Raw genomic sequence first — 18335 nt, 5'->3', positions numbered from 1 at the left:
GGAGACACTATAGACTTTGTCTAAATATTCTGGGCCAGGAACCAAACTTGTCCTACTTTGGTCGCCAAATTCTCCTCAGCTCCCTCCACAAGGGACCTTCCTGGTGTGAAGGCAGTCTGGAATTCTTCAGCCCTAAACCTCTCCTGGTCCTGTTCCACGGCTTCCATGTAAACCACTCAGGAGCCTGTCAGAAATGGAGGCCTGAGTTCTGCCAGCCCTCTGAGCCAGGTGGAATGTGGATTTCAGTGCTCTGGGTGGCTCTGCTGACAAGGTACCCAGAGGTTGAGAACCATGTCCCCTTCCGTCCTGATTGGTACAAGAATCAGATATGGTCTGTCCAAGGTCACCAGCTGCTAAGTGGCAGGGCTGGGACTAGCACAGGTCACTTGGGGACAATAAGATATTGTTTACCTCAAATATTTACTTGCCAATCTTCCTGTCACAAGCCCTTGCTAAGAGGTGGGAGGTGAGAGAGAGGGTTGGCATTTACCAGAAGGTTCTCTTTTCTCTTCCTCAGTCACAATAGGAGACCCTGTCCTCACCTGATGCACCCTGCTGCCCCTCAGAGGAGGTGGGTGGGCTGAAGCTCCTTTAGCCTTCTGATTTCTACACTACTTCCCTTTCTCCCCCCTGTGAGTGCTCCCTCCCTGTGGCTCCTCCTCCAACTGTTAGGAGCACCTCAGCCATGGCAGTTGAGGTCCCCACGAGATGGTGACATGCCCTTACCTTCTACCATTCCTGGGTGTGTCCTGGGTATGATTACTGTCTAAGCTGGGTCCTGAGTGTGCCCCAGATGTGTCCCTGATGTTTCAAGTCTGTCTCATGTATGCCCACCTGAATCCAGCTGTGTCCTAGGTGCATCCCCGGCTCATGTCCCATGAGTCTTCTGGCTTGACAGGGGACTCAACGTGAAGGTCGTTGGCTCTCCTGTGCCCTGTCTTTGTCCTCTAACAATTTTGTGGCAATTCTTCAAGAAGACTGGTTGATCACACCATCAAGTGTCCGTGATCTCATTCACAGATGGGGAAACTGGTCACTGTGGGCTTCCCCCACCTCCATTCCTGTTACTAGGAGGCTTCTGGCCTGCTACTCTCTTGAAGATAAAAAGGAAACACAGTGTGGCAAACAGCCATTTGTACAAATGGAGGCTACTGCTGGGACTGTCTGCCCTCTATTGCAGACCCACATCCCAGCAGGACACAGACAGGTCCTGTGCACCTTCCAAGGCCTGGGAAAGACAGAACTGCTCCCCAGGGGCTTCCAGGAGCCTGCGGTGTGCCCTTACCTTGGGAACACGAAGGCAGCACCCAGGGGAAGAGAGCCCAGCTGAACTCTAATCCGATTAGGAGCAGCTTAGGGGATTGTCTTTTTCTGGCACCTGTTTTGTCACCCCTAAAGTGTCCTTGGTGACCCCAGGACTGGGATTTAGCTAGATGATTGTGAGCCCTGGTCTCCCTGGGCTTCTCAGTGGCTCCCCAAGCATCCTGGCCACAGCTACATGCCTCCCTTGTCCCACAAGGGCAGGAAAGGCCATAGGCCAAGGGCATAGGGTCAGGTCTGCTTTAGATGCAGGTTCCTTGAGCTTCACCTCAGCTTATGGGTCCTAACACTTGAAGTGGACACAAGACATCATCGGGATGGATTTTGGGTCCTTGGAGACTGTTGTGGCCAACTCTGCCTTCATTGCTGCCCGTGGCAGCTTTGACGGAAGCAGCACCCCCTCTTCCCGGGACAAGAAGTATCTGGCCAAGCTCCGGTTACCCCCACTGTCCAAGTGCGAGAGTCTCCGTGACAGTCTCAGCTTGGAGTTTGACAGCCTGTGCTCAGAGCAGCCCATTGGCAAGAGGCTCTTCCAGCAGTTCCTGAAGACAGATGAGAGACACGTGCCGGCTCTGGAGCTCTGGAAGGACATTGAGGACTACGACACAGCCGACGGTGACCTGCGGCCTCAGAAGGCACAGGCCATCCTGGCTGAGTACTTGGACCCACAGGCCACACACTTCTGTAGCTTTCTGGACCAGGGCATGGTGGCAAAGGTGAGGGAAGGGCCCCCTGGGAGCCAGGATGGCCTCTTCCAGCCTGTGCTGCAGGCTACCCTGGATCACCTGAGGCAGGCCCCCTTTCAGGAGTACCTCGAAAGCCTCTACTTCCTGCGGTTCCTCCAGTGGAAATGGCTGGAAGCCCAGCCCATAGGTGAAGACTGGTTCTTGGACTTCAGGGTTCTGGGGAAAGGGGGCTTTGGGGAGGTGTCCGCCTGCCAAATGAAGGCCACTGGCAAGATGTATGCCTGCAAGAAGCTCAACAAGAAGCGGCTGAAGAAAAGGAAGGGCTACCAGGTAGGGAGCCCGGCACACAGAGATGCTCTTGGGCTGGAGGGATGGGAAGATGTCGGCCACCCATCTGTGGAGGTCTACGTGGGCCTTAGCTACTGTGCGTGTATCCTGCCATTTCGACACTTCCCCCCACTCCTACCCCCAGCTCAGGCAGCCACTAGCCGGGCAGTTGTTCATCTGCCCCACACTGAGGAGCAGTTCCGGGGGAGAGCCGGTTGCTGTCTGGAGCATGTATCTGGCTATCTCGAATTTTCTTCAAAGCGAGGCTCCTGTTGCGATTGCATGCAGGAGTAAGTGAGGCAGGACTCTGCCAGGGGAACATCACTTCGGCAGGCACTGTTGACATGAGGCAGAACCTTTCTGTGATGCTGGAGTGCAGGACTACTTTTTCCTGAACACAGGTTTCCAGGGGACCAAAATAGCTGGAGGACTTAGGCAGGCTGCTGGTATTTTAGTTCCTTCTTTGGTGGCGTCAGTGTCCGGTTAAGGCAGGATCAGTGAAATCCGCTTATTGTCCAAGGAACACAGCCCCACTGTACAGTAGAGATAATGCTGTGAAATTCTGAGGGGCAGACACCAGCCCCCAGCAGGGCCCCGAGACTTCAATGAGAGGTCAAACATTAGGTACAAACAGCAAGTGGAAGTGCCAGACAAATCAGGCACCTTTACCAGGGGCCGTGGGGACCGCACCTCATGGTGGTCTAATGTTAATCTTTAAAGAAGAGCTTTATGCTCAGGCGTGGTGGCCCACGCCTTTAATCCCAGCACTCAGGAGGCAGAGGCAGGCGAAGCTGGGTGGGTTCAACGGTCTCCATGGTCTGAGTTCTGGGTCACCTACATCTCCATGCAACCCAGTACAACGTTGAAACTTTTCTGACTTCAGTGACCCGATGAGACATACGCAGAATGAGATGGCTCAGCCCACCATCCTCATCCCTTCCACACTTGCGATGTTTAGATGAACAATAAAGTAGGGCCTGCTGGAAACTTGAGCTACATTGGGAGTTAGCTAAGATACAAGCGAGGACCGGATGGCGGTGGAGCGAGCAAGGCGCAGAAAGAGGGTAGGTGGGGCAGTGATGGGGACGTCCTGGTGGACACCACGGCTGGCTATACCCCTGACTGAGAGAATGCATGCTAGACCCCACCCATCGCAAGCCTGCCCCATGCTGTGTCCAGCAAGCAGGCTGCTTTCCACAGTGCCTTCCTGAGAACTAAGGACCACAACTCTGCTTCTAGGGTGCCATAGTTGAGAAGAGGATCCTGACCAAGGTGCACAGTAGGTTCATTGTGTCTCTGGCCTACGCATTCGAGACCAAGACTGACCTCTGTCTGGTGATGACCATCATGAATGGAGGTGACATAAGGTAATGGTGTCCAAACCTGGGGTTGTTTCAACTAGGGCACCCAGCTCATGTCCAGTTGGGTCCAGGACTTAGGCTATCTGTCATTGCCCATTCTTGGGTATCCCCGCAATTGTTGGGGACAGGTGACAGAGGGCGCGTGGTGCTGTGAATGGCGGTGATGGGGATACCGAGGGTTGAGAGGGCTAAGAGAGTAAAATAAACAGTTCCATCAGTAGGGACAGAGACCTGGAAGACCAGCTAGAGCCAACTCGCCTATGGCCTGCACAGGAGGGTACCACCCCTGACGGTGCCTGGGTGGCCGAGCCTGACGGTGCTCTGAGGTTGTTCCTGCATCCTTGGGGAGGTCAGGTCACGACTTTTACTGGCTTGGTGACTTCACCACTCTTTCCCTCAGTTTCCTGTTCTGTAAAAAAGAAATGAATAATCATAATGACCAAGTCAGTGTCAGGAGGATGGAACAGGGTGGGACCTTAGGGTAACTGGCACACAAAGTTAAAATGAAGAGATTCTTGGGTACCTGGTGCAGAAGGCTAACACGGTGAGACCCTGGGGTGCCTTGGGAATGCCGGGTGTCACTGAAGGGAGCTATGACTTCCAAATACCTGTGCCCTTCCCTTCCTCTCCTCTTCTTTATCAACATCACCGTTGACAGAGCCACCTGCCTTTTCTTCAGATGAGCAATATGGGGTTAGACAGCCAGTCTGCGAGAATCCTGTAGAAGGGGAAGAGGGCTGCAAGGAATGCTGGGAGATTCTAGCATGGCAGGCTGTTCTATCCCCCACCCCAGGGGCCTCTGCTTATCTTCCAGGCCCCTGGTCTGCCCCCACCCTCCCTGCAGCTTAGGTCATTCTAGCTGTGAGCTTCACTTCCCTGTGAGGTGTTGAGGTGGGACGTGCAAGAGAGAGTGCAAAGAAGGACAGACTTCAGAGGCCCGCAGCGAAGGAGGGGCCGTTGTCAAATCCATCCAAGGGTTCAATGTCTGCTGGAGCAGACCACGGGTGTACTTAGGAAGCTGGAAGCCGCTTGTGTTTTAAGAAAGTGAGGCTGATTCCCCTCCCCTGGCCCTGTCCTGGTATTGCTCTGGGGTCCAGAGGAAGGAGGCATTAAGTAACAAGCTTGTATGTCCTCTAATGGCCATGGGGAAGGTGTGAGCTCTCTGAGGCCTCTAGCCCTGGTTTCTCCAGGAGAACACCGATGCTTGGTCCCAAGGTAACCATGCTGTGTTGACATGCGTGTTCCCTGAGACCCAGGCTGTTTCTGCGTTTACTGCCCTTAAGTCCTGGGGTGTGTGTACCTCTCGTGGTGTTCGGCCCACAGGTACCACATCTACAATGTGGATGAGGAGAACCCAGGCTTCCCAGAACCACGTGCCATCTACTACACAGCGCAGATCATCAGTGGCCTGGAGCACCTGCATCAGAGACGCATCGTCTACCGCGACCTCAAGCCAGAGAACGTGCTGCTGGACAATGACGGTGAGTCCTGGAGGGATGGAGGCCACAGCAGCGCAAGCGGTCCACAGCATGGTGTCGTCAGCCTCTTTGAAAGTCACTGCAGAGGGCCGAGTGGGTGATAGGGTATAAAGGACCATGGTGTAAACTGTGTCGTGTATGTGTATGTGTGTGTGTGTGTGTGTCTGTCTGTCTTTCTGTATATATGTGTGTGGCAGGGGTTACACGTTGTGTGTAAGGTATGTTTGGTACGCCTACTTTGTGTATGATATGTCTTTGTGGGAAGTGGATATGTGTCTAGAGTGTGGTATGTGTGTACATAGAACATGTGGAGTGCGTTTTCCTACAGTGCAGGGGAGCATTGCCAAGCCCAGGACTCACCTGGCACCTCTCTTCTGTGAAATGAGTGTAACCTCAGCTTGTATTTACTTTCAGGCAATATCCGAATTTCTGACCTTGGGTTGGCTGTGGAGCTGAAGGAAGGGCAGGATAAGACCAAGGGCTATGCAGGGACCCCAGGTAAGACCTGAGATTGGAGGAGGGGCCTGGAGAGGCTTTGCATCCAGGAAGAGGCCTGGGTCATCCTCTCTTCCAGAGCCAGCAGCAGCAAGGCCCCCAAGATCTAAGGTGGTAATACAGAGAGTGGGGGTTGTGGAACGTGGCTCCCTTATCCCCTAGAGTAAACAGTGGCAGTCAGGTTTCGCCCAGCAGCTCAAGAACTGTTTGTTCCCTGCCATGATAACCCCTACCCTGCCTTAGCAGTTTTGCTGGCTTACTGCCTCACCCTCTGGGCAAAGCTGCCCCTTTGGTACCTTGATGGGCAGAGAGAATGCAAGACTTGCACACTAAGTGGCTTCTTGAGCATTGACAGAATGAATTTGTCCAGGGTGTCTCATGAAAGAGCAGGAGCCATGGGGTCACCGTGTGGGTCACGTCACAGAGCACTGGGGACAGGAACTTTCCTCAGGTAGCCCTTGCTAGGCATCAGTAAAACCCTGGTAGGTATCCACCAATGTTCAGGGTATGCACACGTGTGTCTTTGTGTGTACACATGCATACCTGTGTGTACACACATTCTCACATGTATGCTTGATCTCGTGTGGTGTATACAGCTGTATGCCTTGTAGGTGTGACTGAGTGTGAACATGGATGCCTTTATGTCTAAGTACATGTATGGATGAGCCTGTACATGCATATGCATCTGTGAACATCTGTGAATATCTATTTGTACATGCATGTAGGCACACAACTCCTTTTGTCTCTGTGTGCATATATGCAAATATGTATGTATGTGCATCTTTACAAATATGTCTTTGTGCATGTACATGCCTATGTGCACCTCTGTATATGCACATATTTCATGCATGAACCTGTGAACATATGAGTGCATTCATGTGCGAATGTGTACAGGCATCTCTGTGTGGATGCTCAGTACCTGTATACGAGTGTGCATCTCTGGATGTATATATGCTTTGTGTACATGTGCACTTGCACATATATGTATGATTGTGGATGTATCTGTGTTTAAGTGTGTGCACACTTGTGGCCATTTGTGGTTTGCTTCCTTCATCATTTTCTTCAGAGGAAGGGAGAGAGGCAGCCTGTGTAGAGGAGAGAAGAGACGTGAGTCAGGTGAAGTGGATGCATGATCCAGGCCCATGCTTCGTGGCTAGATGACCTCAGACGGTGTGCTTAATCTGTCAGAGCCCTGGTTCTAACACAACACATAGGCTCATGAGTCTGTTAAGTGACTATATACCCGGCACTTGCATGGAGCAGACACACCTGCAGTTAAGTCCTTCCTGTCTCCACATTCTAGATGCTCATATTCAGGTTGATGTCTGACAGAATTTCTTAGATATTTTCCTTCTTCCCTGGGCTCTCTGGCTTCAGACAGTACCTATATTGGGATGTATATAGAGTGGTGGTATATATAGTGCTTTGGGTCACAGAAAGGTCCCTCTGTTACCAGGACCCTGTGCCTCAGGTACCATCTGAGACTGTCTCTGATGCCATGGTGGGCAGAGGGACAAGAGCTTCCTCCTACATTCTGGGGTAGGACAATCCATACTGGTCCCCAGGAGGCATGGTGACAGTCTAGCCTGGGTCTCGGTTGCTGATGGGTGCTGAGGGCCCCGTGAAAGGCACAGGGTGACAGAGATCTGGGGAAAGGATTCTGGAAACAGCGTGTCTTGGAGCCATCGCACAGCTGTGTGAAGACACGGCTGCACCTGCTTTCGTGAATTAGTCCAAACTCCACTTGGATCTCTCTCATCCACTGCAAGTACCAGATCCACTGAAGCAAGATGTGAGACTGGAAACTGGTCCTGCTCAGGACTGAGCATGAGGCTCGATTGGCCACAAGAGGGCACCATTGCCTACCTAATCACCACCTCACTGAGCTGGCACTGATGCTTCAGGTGGATCCAGTGTCATCTTTGGCTGGGACTCCAGTATAGTCTGGAAATGCCAAGTTAGGAGGCAAACTAGAAGCTGCTATTCTAAAAGTGCTAACCAATGAGCACCGTTCTTGACAGTTCTCCGTGCTCTGCGGCGCTCAGCTCAGGTCAAGGCTGTAGGTTGTGCATGGGAGAGGTTCTTCCTCTGAATACAGGAAAGGTGCGCCTCTGTCTTCCGCTTCCTGCCACAAGGGGGCGAGTTCATTACAGGGGAAGCAGAAATCCTCTTGCTCCTTCATCCAGTAACCCATGGGTGCCGGCTCTGCTGTGGCATTGCTGTTTGTAAAGGGTGACACGATCAGAGTTTCGCTTGGCATGGCTGGGAGTGGTGCTGGGTGAACACTGGTGGTGTCTTGGAGTGGAGAAGTGGCGTGCATGACTGCGGGAGGAACTGTCAACAGCACACCTTCCAGAAGGGCTAATCCTCGAGGGGCCCAGGAACAAGTCCAAAGATAGGTGGGAGGAGACACTGTGTTGTAGACCCTGGGCATTAGCATGTGTGCTGTGTGGCAGGGGGTTGAGACTTTTAGGCACATGTCCGAGTTGTGACCAGACAGCTAGGAGGACAAGGAAGGGTATTTCTGTCTCGAAGGCCACACAGCAGCTGTGTGATCAGGCACTGTTCTGTGAAGCCAGACTCGTGGCTCTGTTTCCTCTTGCCTGCCGTCCTCAGCAAGTTCCCTCCTCATTATCAGGCAGCTCCATACCTTGCTGAAGGCTGAACGTGATAGGTGTGTGCTCTGCTTTCGGTGGGGCTGCAAGAGAGCCCAGCTGTGGCTTCCCTGTAGGTGCTCAAAGAAGGTTCGTGCTGCCAGTAACAGAGTGTTAGAGGAAGGCATAGGACTGTGACCTCATGGGCATCCATCGGGCTTTGTCGGCAGCACCTAGGTCGCTGGCCCACGTTGCATCATGGCAGGGGCACGGCTCTCACTTCCACGTCCTTGTAAGAGGAGAGGGGTCAGAAAGCCACAGCAAGGTCTGTCTGCATCTGTCTACCCCATGAGTTACACGCAGTATGCTGTCCTGTTTACATTGTCCTGAGTCTGCATGGAGGGGAAAGGAGGCTTCATATTACACACGAGGACTGAGATTCCTGACCATGGCAATGCTGCCCCTAGGAAGCTTTGGCTATGTTGGAAAACATTTTTGGTTGTTACAACTGTGGGCATCCAGTGGGTAGCAGCCACGGTTAAGTTCAATTGTCCTTCAGTGACAACAAAGAGGTTTCTGTTCTCAAAATCACTGGTGGTGAGACCCCCCGGTGGGGGGCGGGGGTGAATCATGAAAGCTTCAGTTGTTCTGCAATTGCTTGGTAGGGACCATGCTATGGGAAAACAGCTGCATCTGAAATCTACATGTGTTCATGATGGCAGGTTTCATGGCCCCGGAGCTCCTTCGTGGGGAAGAATATGACTTCTCTGTGGACTACTTTGCCCTGGGGGTCACGTTGTATGAGATGATTGCAGCTAGAGGACCCTTCCGAGCCCGAGGAGAGAAGGTAGGTGCTGCCTGTCAGGAAAGTCCTGAAAAGGTCCATTCTGGGGCAGACTTGGATGGGTGGGTTGTGCCAAGGACTGTATGAGGGGTGTAGTCTCTGGGGTCCTGCTTCCTGGGTGACGTTCTGTCCCAAGGCCTGCCTGTCCTGCCACCTGTAGGTGGTGCTGTTGAGGAATTCTAAAGCTGCCCTTTCACAGCAGAGACAGCAGGTGGCAGAGCGAACATGAGCTAGCTAAGACTGGGCCGGGTCTCCCTGTAAGATAGCGGGCATTAGTCCCTTCTGGGGCAGACTACACAAAGGAGGCCACTGGTGGGTCCCTAGCTAACTGTGGCCACCAGGCCACTGATCTTGGGACTTCGAACAACACCCCAGGCACTCTCTCTGCTCCTCATTTTTGTTTACACAGAGACTGGTCTGGGCCAGAAGCCTGGGACCATCTCCTATGTCTCAGCAGGGACAGGGCCCACCTGCTTGTCACTGTCTTGTCCTCTTCCGAGCTTACAGCTCTATGCTGTCATGTAATCCTGACCCCACCTGGAGTAGGGTCTCAGACTCCTAGGCCTCCATGGTGACAGGTGACAGGCGTTAGGGAAAGCCGTGCGCTCTAACAGCCCTGCGCATTCGGGTTTCACAGGCTACGCGGTCTGTCCACGCCTGTAGGAGAGAGGCTGGGGTGTTGGCCTTGCCACAAGGGTTGTCTGGGGAGTAAGCCACACTGTGTTTATCATACATTGGTGTGGGGGATGCTTTGTGCGGGGGACGCTTTGTGCAGGAGACCAGGAGGGAAACAGGAGGCGTAAGGCAAGCTCTCACCTTAAGTTTCTGTCAGATGGCTGAGTGAGATCTCCCTCCGGCCAAACTCTCCAGCCGCAACTTTCACCGCTGGCCCTTTTCTGTGGCAGTGGACTAGCTGTGTACACGTGCAGATAAGGCGGATGGGAGCTTCACCTTGGGACTTTGGTCTCTTTGTCCTGAGATTTGAGCCTTTTAATGCCAAGCCCCTAGGAGGGCCCCACCAAAGTGCCATCAGCCACCCCCACCACAGTGAGGGTTGCATTGGCCGTGGCTCGAGTGGAGTGGTCTGTTTGCCTGCCCTGTAGGTGGAGAACAAGGAACTCAAGCAGCGCATCATCTCAGAGCCCGTGAAGTACCCAGACAAGTTCAGCCAGGCCAGCAAAGACTTCTGCGAGGCCCTGCTGGAGAAGGACCCAGAGAAGCGCCTGGGCTTCCGGGATGGGACCTGTGACGCACTGAGGGCAAACATCCTCTTCAAAGACATCAGCTGGAGGCAGCTTGAAGCCGGTACGGTTGGTGCCATAAGTCTGGGAAGGCTTAGGGGGTGATGCTGTAGACCCTTGATGGCCTACCGTAGCCATAGGGTCATCTGCGGACTGAGCGGAGGACTTGTGGGATCTCAGCTAGGCTCTGGCAGCTCGTCTCTGGTCCTCCATTCATCTCCAGTATCCCGGGACTGGGCACCGGGGTCACATGGGAAAAGTGGGTAGCAAGCCAGTGTTGAAGAAGTAGGTCTGTTTTATGGTATTTCTCTTCCGTACTCTGCATTCTAGAGATCCAAGGATTCAAGAGTGGCAGGGTTTGTCTGCCTGTGAGAAGTTCATTTACTCCACATTGTTTGTCATGATATTGCAGCTACCGATACCGTGTGTGCCGTGTGTACACGTGTCTGGGTATTTGTGTGTGTATAGCTGCTTGTGTGTGAGCCCACACGTGTGCACATGCTCATGTGCCTGTGTGCACAGATAGTTGCCTGTGCATGTCTAAATATACATCTAATATCTGTGTGTGGTGTGGTGTGTATGGTTTTTTTGTGTGTACCCCTGTGTGTGTGGTATGGTGTATTTTTTTTGTGTGTATACCCCTCTGTGTGTGTACCCCTGTGTGTATGGTGTGGTGTGCATGTTTTGTGTGTGTGTATCCCTGTGTATGTGTGTACCCCGTGTGTATGTACCCTGTGTGTGTGGTGTGGTATGTATGGTTTGTGTATATGTGTACTCCTCTGTGTGTGTGTATACCCCTGTGTGTGTGTGGTGTGGTATGTATGTTTTGTGTGTGTATATACCCCTGTGTGTGTGTGTGTGTGTGTGTGTGTGTGTGTGTGTGTGTGTTTTCAAGGGTAACTAAAGGCATACTGTTGCCCTATAGGAATCTGTGGGGAGGGGAAGAGCCAGGTGGCATTTTCAACATAATTAGGGATCAACTACAGGATGAGCTAGGATCCACAGAGAGGAGGAGAAGATTCTTTTGAGAGACGTGACTTTTAGGGGGAAGAGCTAAGCAACTCACTCGATGAGGGGCTGTTCTTGGCAGAGCCTTCATGATGAGGCCCCAAAGAAAGGAAGGGTCCTGGATCAGGAGGTCCAGGACTGTCTCTGAGGTGCAAGGGAGTGGCAGGGCTCAGGAGGCTTGAGTCAGGCGAAGAGGTTACACTTGGGTGCCCACATGCTGCCTGGACCAACACAGGCCTGTTGGGAAGCTGGAGTTAGTGGTTTATGTATAGCAGGGTTACAGGGTAGGCTCAAATGTTCAGAGGAAGTCAAAGCCAGTAACCAGGTGAGCGCTACCTGGGCTCTGTAAGAACAACATTCTGCATCTGTAGCTTCTGGGGAGGGAGGGTGCAGAGTTCAGTTTAACATCCATCACTGTGATGCCTACCCGGGGCTAGGCAAGAGCTCTGAGCCTGGGGCTGAGGAGAAGATGCAGTTGCCCTGTGAGGGGCTGAGGCCCTGTTTTCAAGATGCTCACAAGGGGACTTTGGAGAGAGGGTCTGGGGAAGGTATAGGAGGCAAGTGATGGGATTTCTGTTAAATCTTCCTAGCTGGCATAGTAGCTCCAGCACTGGGGAGGCTGAGGCAGGAGGATTGTGACTTCAGGCCAGCCTCCACGCATGCAAACACACACACACACACACACACACACACACACACACACATAAATACAGGGCTACTTTGGGATGCTGGCTTTTTCTGCCAGCATTTAGGAAGAGTAGCAGATCTTTTGTGCATTTGTGGGGACCTTTTGGCCCAGCAGTGTCCTCACCATGGGTATCTCTGGTCTGTTTCACGTTTCTTCACAGGAATGCTGATCCCTCCGTTCATCCCAGACTCTAGGACTGTCTATGCCAAGAACATACAGGACGTGGGTGCCTTTTCCACAGTCAAGGGTGTAGTTTTTGATAAAGCCGACGCAGAGTTCTTCCAAGAATTTGCCTCTGGCAACTGCCCCATTCCCTGGCAGGAGGAGATGATTGAGACTGGCATTTTTGGGGACCTGAATGTGTGGCGCCCAGATGGTGAAATGCCAGATGATATGAAGGGAATCAACGTGGAGGAGGCAGCTCCTACAGCCAAGTCGGGAATGTGTCTCATCTCTTAGCCAAGTGTCCGAGGAGAGCACGGAGCTGCCTGTGTGCAGAGAGGAAATTGTACCGAGGCTCATGGGAAAAATGCGACCCTGGTGTCAGCCCGTGCTCACTCCACCTGGGTCACCATGCAACTGTGTTTCCTTGTGGAGCAAGCGAGACTTTCTGTCTATACCCTACAGACATGGCAGACTGACTCTTTTGTCCTATTTCATCCAGAAGATACAAAAAAAGCCACCACAGATTGAACAGCAAGGTACAACTTCTCAAAGAACCTCCGCGTATGGACGTGCGGCCAGGAGCTTGGATGCTCAGAACCCCACGTTCAGCATGGATCTTCCAGTACATTTCAGGGCAGGCCTGTTTGCTCCTGGTCAGTTCAGGGTTATAGGCACTCATGCACCCCAAAGAGGGCTGTACTCTGGGGGTCCACCCTGAACCTCTCCTTGCCTGTTTCCTGCCTCTTCAGCTGCCTTTACTGGGTCTCCACCTGCTCCACGAACCCCAGTTTGGAGCTAGTGAATCTTCAGGGAGTAGAAAGGCTAAAGGACCTGGTCTTAGCTGAGAGTCATTGCTTCCTCTCAAGAATGGAGACAGCTACCTCAGACGGCTACGGTCTCTGTTCTCAGTCAACACCTCATATGGTATATACTCAAATCGTCATAGTCATGTCACATGTGGTAGGGAGCCCAAGTCTTTACATGTTAATGTCATGTGTGATGTATGGCTGAGTCTTCACACCGTCATTACACCTGTAGTGGGTGTCATGTTCCTGGGCCATATTTGTGCCACCACTCCCTCCTTGTTTATGAGGGAAGGTGATCTACATGTACCCGGTCATTTTGGAAGACTGCTGGATAAAGCCAGCACTGGATGGCAACACTGAACCAGCATCATGAACAAGCATGTCACCAATAAACTCCAGGCCAGCTGCACTGTGGAGGATTCCAGATGTTGCTATAGATGCGCCTAGCACACATGATATCCTGGGGACTAATGCTAGATGCTGAAGAAGTCTGTGCCAGGATTCTGCTCTTCTCGGAGAATCTGACACTGGAATTGTGGGGTGCTCTGGAAGGGCTTTTGGGGTTGTCTGTGCCCATACCTTCTGGATCATGGCCTGGAGCCTCCTGGAACCCGGTAGTCCTGTGGCTGACTAGTGCTGAGTGCTGTAGATATGTAGATGTGTAGATGTGAATCCTCCACCATCCCCCTCACTCCATCCTGTAGGGCATCTCATATGTATCAAGGGCTCGTGCATATTTTATTTCATTATGTTCCAGAGCTCATTTAACATGCTCCTGGCTGAAGACCCTGGCACTTTGGATGTCTTATCCTCATCTTCACTGGGGCGGAGGAGTGGAAAAGGGTGGGTTTCTGCAGCCACAGCAGATTCTGGGGAGGCCTAGTCCTTGGTACACTATCATCCCAGTTTGGCCTGCCCAGAGCTCATGGATCTGACGGTGGAACCTGTGTGACTTCACGGGCTCCATCCTAGGTCCTCCCTCACCCTGCACTACAGACAGCAGAGCAAGACATGCAGTCCAGTTTAAATTTCAGACAAACAGCGAACACTTTCCCAGGGTAAGTATGTCCCAGCAGTATTTGGGACATACTTCCACCAAAACTTCATAGTTTGTCTGGAATTCATGTTTAACTGGATGTTCTGTAGGTCTTTTTAAAAATCTAAATCTAGCCAGCCTATTGCAGACCCATCAACAAGCAGGGATGAAATTCGGAGCAATGCTGCTTTGCTTTTCCGTGTCTCTTGGTCAGGGGAGGGCTCTTCTCACTCGGGCCTGCTCACATATGTAAGCTTGAGTGTTCCTCAAAGAGACACATTTGAAGGCTCAGTTAGTGAGCACAGACACCCAGCAGCCATGTTCTTGGTTGTACACACAGGGCACTGCTAGCTTCACCAGAGGGGCGGTGCTGAGTGGAGAAGGGTGAATTGCTTGCTCTGTACTCTCTGGGTAGAGACTTTAGCCAACTCCTCTTCCTAGAGGTTTCTTTGACCAGTGTAAGGGACTTCCACCGTAGGTGTTCTCTCAGGTACAGTAACTTTCAGCCTAGAGAGCTCCCCCATTCCCATGGTCCCTCCTTACCCCTAGAGCTTATAAACTCCTAGGTCCTAGAGCTCAGGTCTTGCCTGGACACTGATCCCAGGGAGCTGCAGGTCACCCTCTGCGATTCTGACAGTTGCCAGGCTACCTTGGCTCTAACCTCCTAGAAGACAGCAGAAGATCCTTACTAGTTGTAGGAGGTCACGGACGCTGATATACAGGCCAGGGAAAGGAAAGGACCTTTCTATCCTCAAGATGAGGAGACATCCCTAGGACCGGAAGCCCACCTGGAAGCCCTGTGAGATATAGATTGTCTTGTACCCAGGTCACTAACACGCTGAGAACTGTTTCACTTTTGGCTACTCAGAGATCTATCACTGTGGTGACATTCATTCTGCAACGAACTCTCATAATTCTTCACTCTCGGGAAGTTAGAGGTGGAGGAGACACCTGAGACTAGACAGAGAGGACTCTGGGAGTTGGAGGTCATCTGGAGAAGGGCAGGATCCTACTATGAGCAGTAGGGTCACGTCAACTTTTACAGTGTTGTATTCAAACTGGGTTTGGACTTTATTTTTTATGGACTTTATTGATAATTATAGAAATAATTATCAAGGATGGTGACATTCTATAGCAGGCCCTGAAACTCTTTCCAAACTCAAAGTCATATCACAAGAGGTCTGGGAGGCTCAGTGCCCAAGTCTCTGGCTATGGTTTGATGGAGGTTTAGCATGTGCCCAAAGCTCTGTGTTTTGGAAGTTGTACCTCTTGTGAGGTATTGTATGGAACCTTTAAGAGGTGAGCATAGGAGCTGGTCTTTGGGGCAGTGCTTTGGAAAGGCTTGGCTATTTCTGTGGATTTCTGTCTGGGCTGTAAGAGAGTGGGTTCCACTGCAGATGTGAGTCTAACCTCTGAGCCCCATGGCTACCGGTCTGTCTACATTTTCTTTCGCAGCTGTGTGTGCTTTCAGTGAGTCCATTGTGCCATCACCAGAGGTCAAACAAATGGGGTCACTCATCTTGGCTTTGCAGCTTCCAAACTGGGTTAAATAAACTTCCTCACAAATTACCCTCTCTGTGGTATTTTGCTATAGCAATGGAAAGTGAACAAACTGTTAACTTTAGAATTTTACATCGATACAAAGTAGACTTTGGCTCTAGACAAGATGGTACACACACACACACACACACACACACACACACACACACAGACACTGTGGTGGTTTGAATAGGGTTGGCCCCCACATGTGAATGGCCTCCATTCATATATTTGGATGTTTGTTCATTAGGGAGTGGAGTTACTTGACAAGGATTAGGAGGTGTGGCCTTGTTGGAGTAGGTGTGATCTTGTTAGAGGAAGTGTGTTACTAAGGGTGGGCTTTGAGGCTTCAAATGCTAAAGCCAGGCTCAGTATCTCTCTCTTCCTGCTGTCTGTTGATCCAGATGTAGAAGTCTCAGCTCCTCCTCCAGAACCATGTCTGCCGACATGTTGCCATGAAGATAAGGTCCTAAACCTCCGAAACTGTAAGCAAGCTCCAATTAAATTATTTGCTTTCTAAGAGTTGCTGTGGTCTTGGTGTCTCTTCACAGCAATAAATAGAGCACTGACTAAGACGGACGTTGATACCAGGGAGCTGGGTATTGCTGTGACAGACCTGACCACACTGCTTGTTTGTGGATTGTGGACTTTGGGACTTTGGATTAGGAAAGTAGTTGAGTTAAACACTTTTGAGGTTTGGTGAGCCATCCTGGTAGGGGCATGGAAGACAGTGGTGCTGAGAAAAAGGTAGATTATGATAGACTGACTCAGAGGGTTCAGAGGAGAAGAATGTTAGTAAGTGGCATAGAGAGTGTTCGTGTGATATTTTGCCCTTGTCTGAAAAGTCTGCCTGAAGCTAAATATAAGAGTTTGGTATTAACGGCACTGGCAGAGGAGATTTTAAACAGCCTATTATTGACTATGACGTGGGGTTATCAGTGGCCACTCTTATGCAGATCTATAATGAAAAAGAACAAACTGAGCAAGAAAAAAAATACAAAATGTACAACTTGAGGAGAAAATTGGCTCCAGGAAGTGTAATGGAGCTAAGTCTTGTGCTCAAGGAAATAAAGAGATTTAAGAAAAGCCTGATGCTAAGTGGAATAAAGGGAGTGGTGACCTCAGGGCAAGACTCTACCAGATAAACTTCCAATTTGTGAAAAGGAATTAAAGAAATCTTAAGAAGTAAATGAAGTGATAACAAGAGATGTAGTTGAATAGGGGCCCATGTTCCAGCCCCAGCAAACAGCAGAACTTTGCAAGTTCAGCCACATGGTTTAGAGTCAAGGACAGAAGAAAGAGGTTGTGGAATCTCCCTCTGTGACTAAGGAAGGCTGCTGAGGCCAGCTGTGCATCCACGGTGTCCCTGCATGGAGGCCCAGAGAGGCCATTGCCTGAAGTTGTAAATGTGAAGCCTGGATTGACTTGGAAACCACAAGATTTTGAAGATGACAGAGCTGTGGGATACCTGCCAAGGAAAGCTGCTAATAGGGAGCATAACCAGCCCAAGAGAAAGAAATGTGTTTCAGTCAACAAAGCTTAAAGGAGTTGGAGATCTCAAGAGCCCATTAACATCAGACATGGAGATGCCAAGTTAGGAGTTTGCCCAGCTGATTTTTGGTCTTGTTTTGGTCCAGTATTTCCTCGCTATGCTCCCTTCCCTATGTTTTGAAATGGTAATGTGTATCCTGTGCCATTGTATGTTGGAAGTGTGTGATTTGTGTTTTGATTTTTATTTTACAGGGGTGTATACTTAAGAGAATGTCGTGAGTCTCAGAAGAGACTTTGAACTTTGGATTTTTAAATTGGGTCGATACTGTGATAGACTATGGGGACTTTTGAAGTGGGACTGAGTGCATTTTCTGTATTAAAATATAGCAACAAGCCTTTGGGGGGCCAGGGAGTGAAAAGTGGTAGTTTGAATAGCAATGACCACCATAGGTTCAAATATTTGAATGCTTGGTCATTAGGGAGTAGCACTACTTGAGAGAGATTAGGAGGTGTGGCCTTGTTGGAGTGGGTGTGGTCTTGTTAGAGGAAGTGTATTACTGGGGGTGGGCTTTGGGTTTTCAGAAGCTGAAGCTAGTCCCAGTATCTCTCTCTTCCTGTTGCCTGTGGGATCTGGATGTAGAACTCTCAGCTCCTTCTCCAGCACCACGTTGGCCTATGTGCAGCCATGTTATCCGCCATGATTATAATGGACCTCTGAAGTTGTAAGCAAGCTCCAATTAAATGCTTTCCTTTATTAAAGTTGCCCTGTCGTGGTGTCTCTTCACAGCAATAGAACACTGGCTAAGACACACACTTTTTTCTTCAGGTAAGTACGGCTAGGCCGCTGGATGGTGTGAATGAGGATCGTTGACAGGACTGTGGAGATGGGGACCCTGTTGTGGCCCCTGGAGCCTTCAGGTAGGCATCATGTTTGGTGGCCCTCCGATGTCATGTATCTATCTGCACGTGTGTGTCTTTCCTTCAGCTCCCAGAGTATGATCATACTTTCAAGGTAGAGATTAGAACAGAACTTGCTGCCAACCCAAGATAGTTGGGGTGTGCAGAAGGATGGAGCTATCCCCTGGAGCCCATGAAAGGGACTTTCAGGATGGGGTGTCCACACAGGCATGAGACAGGTGTCGCATAAGTACAAATGGGACCAGTGCACCCTCTTCTGCACCCTCTACTTACCCTCATTAACCGTGGGCCGTGTCTTTTAATTTCTTCTCTGGGTTCTGGATACCACCTGATGGGAA

General features: G+C 50.9%; 1 protein-coding gene across 1 annotated transcript; it reads left to right on the top strand.

Annotated features, from left to right (window-relative positions):
• Positions 1 to 1628: 1628 nt before the first annotated feature.
• Positions 1629 to 15901, top strand: Grk1 (G protein-coupled receptor kinase 1). Its single transcript, XM_038327451.1, has 7 exons — positions 1629 to 2336; positions 3573 to 3700; positions 5018 to 5175; positions 5587 to 5670; positions 8984 to 9108; positions 10209 to 10410; positions 12203 to 15901. The coding sequence occupies exons 1-7, from the start codon at positions 1638 to 1640 to the stop codon at positions 12499 to 12501; spliced, it is 1695 nt and encodes a 564-aa protein (XP_038183379.1). The 5' UTR covers positions 1629 to 1637; the 3' UTR covers positions 12502 to 15901.
• The last annotated feature ends 2434 nt before the right edge of the window (positions 15902 to 18335 follow it).

Source organism: Arvicola amphibius, chromosome 4 (genome assembly GCF_903992535.2).
Source record: "Arvicola amphibius chromosome 4, mArvAmp1.2, whole genome shotgun sequence".
Classification (NCBI taxonomy): Eukaryota; Metazoa; Chordata; class Mammalia; order Rodentia; family Cricetidae; genus Arvicola; species Arvicola amphibius.
The sequence above is the reverse complement of the archived record's forward strand: the minus strand, read 5'-3'. Positions and strand labels throughout refer to the sequence as shown.

Bases quoted from the DNA above. Each gene is read 5' to 3' on its own strand.
- Grk1 (XM_038327451.1), top strand. From the start codon at position 1,638: ATGGATTTTGGGTCCTTGGAGACTGTTGTGGCCAACTCTGCCTTCATT. The intron at 3,701-5,017 runs GTAATGGTGTCC...TTCGGCCCACAG, and splicing joins ATGAATGGAGGTGACATAAG to GTACCACATCTACAATGTGG. The intron at 5,176-5,586 runs GTGAGTCCTGGA...ATTTACTTTCAG, and splicing joins CGTGCTGCTGGACAATGACG to GCAATATCCGAATTTCTGAC.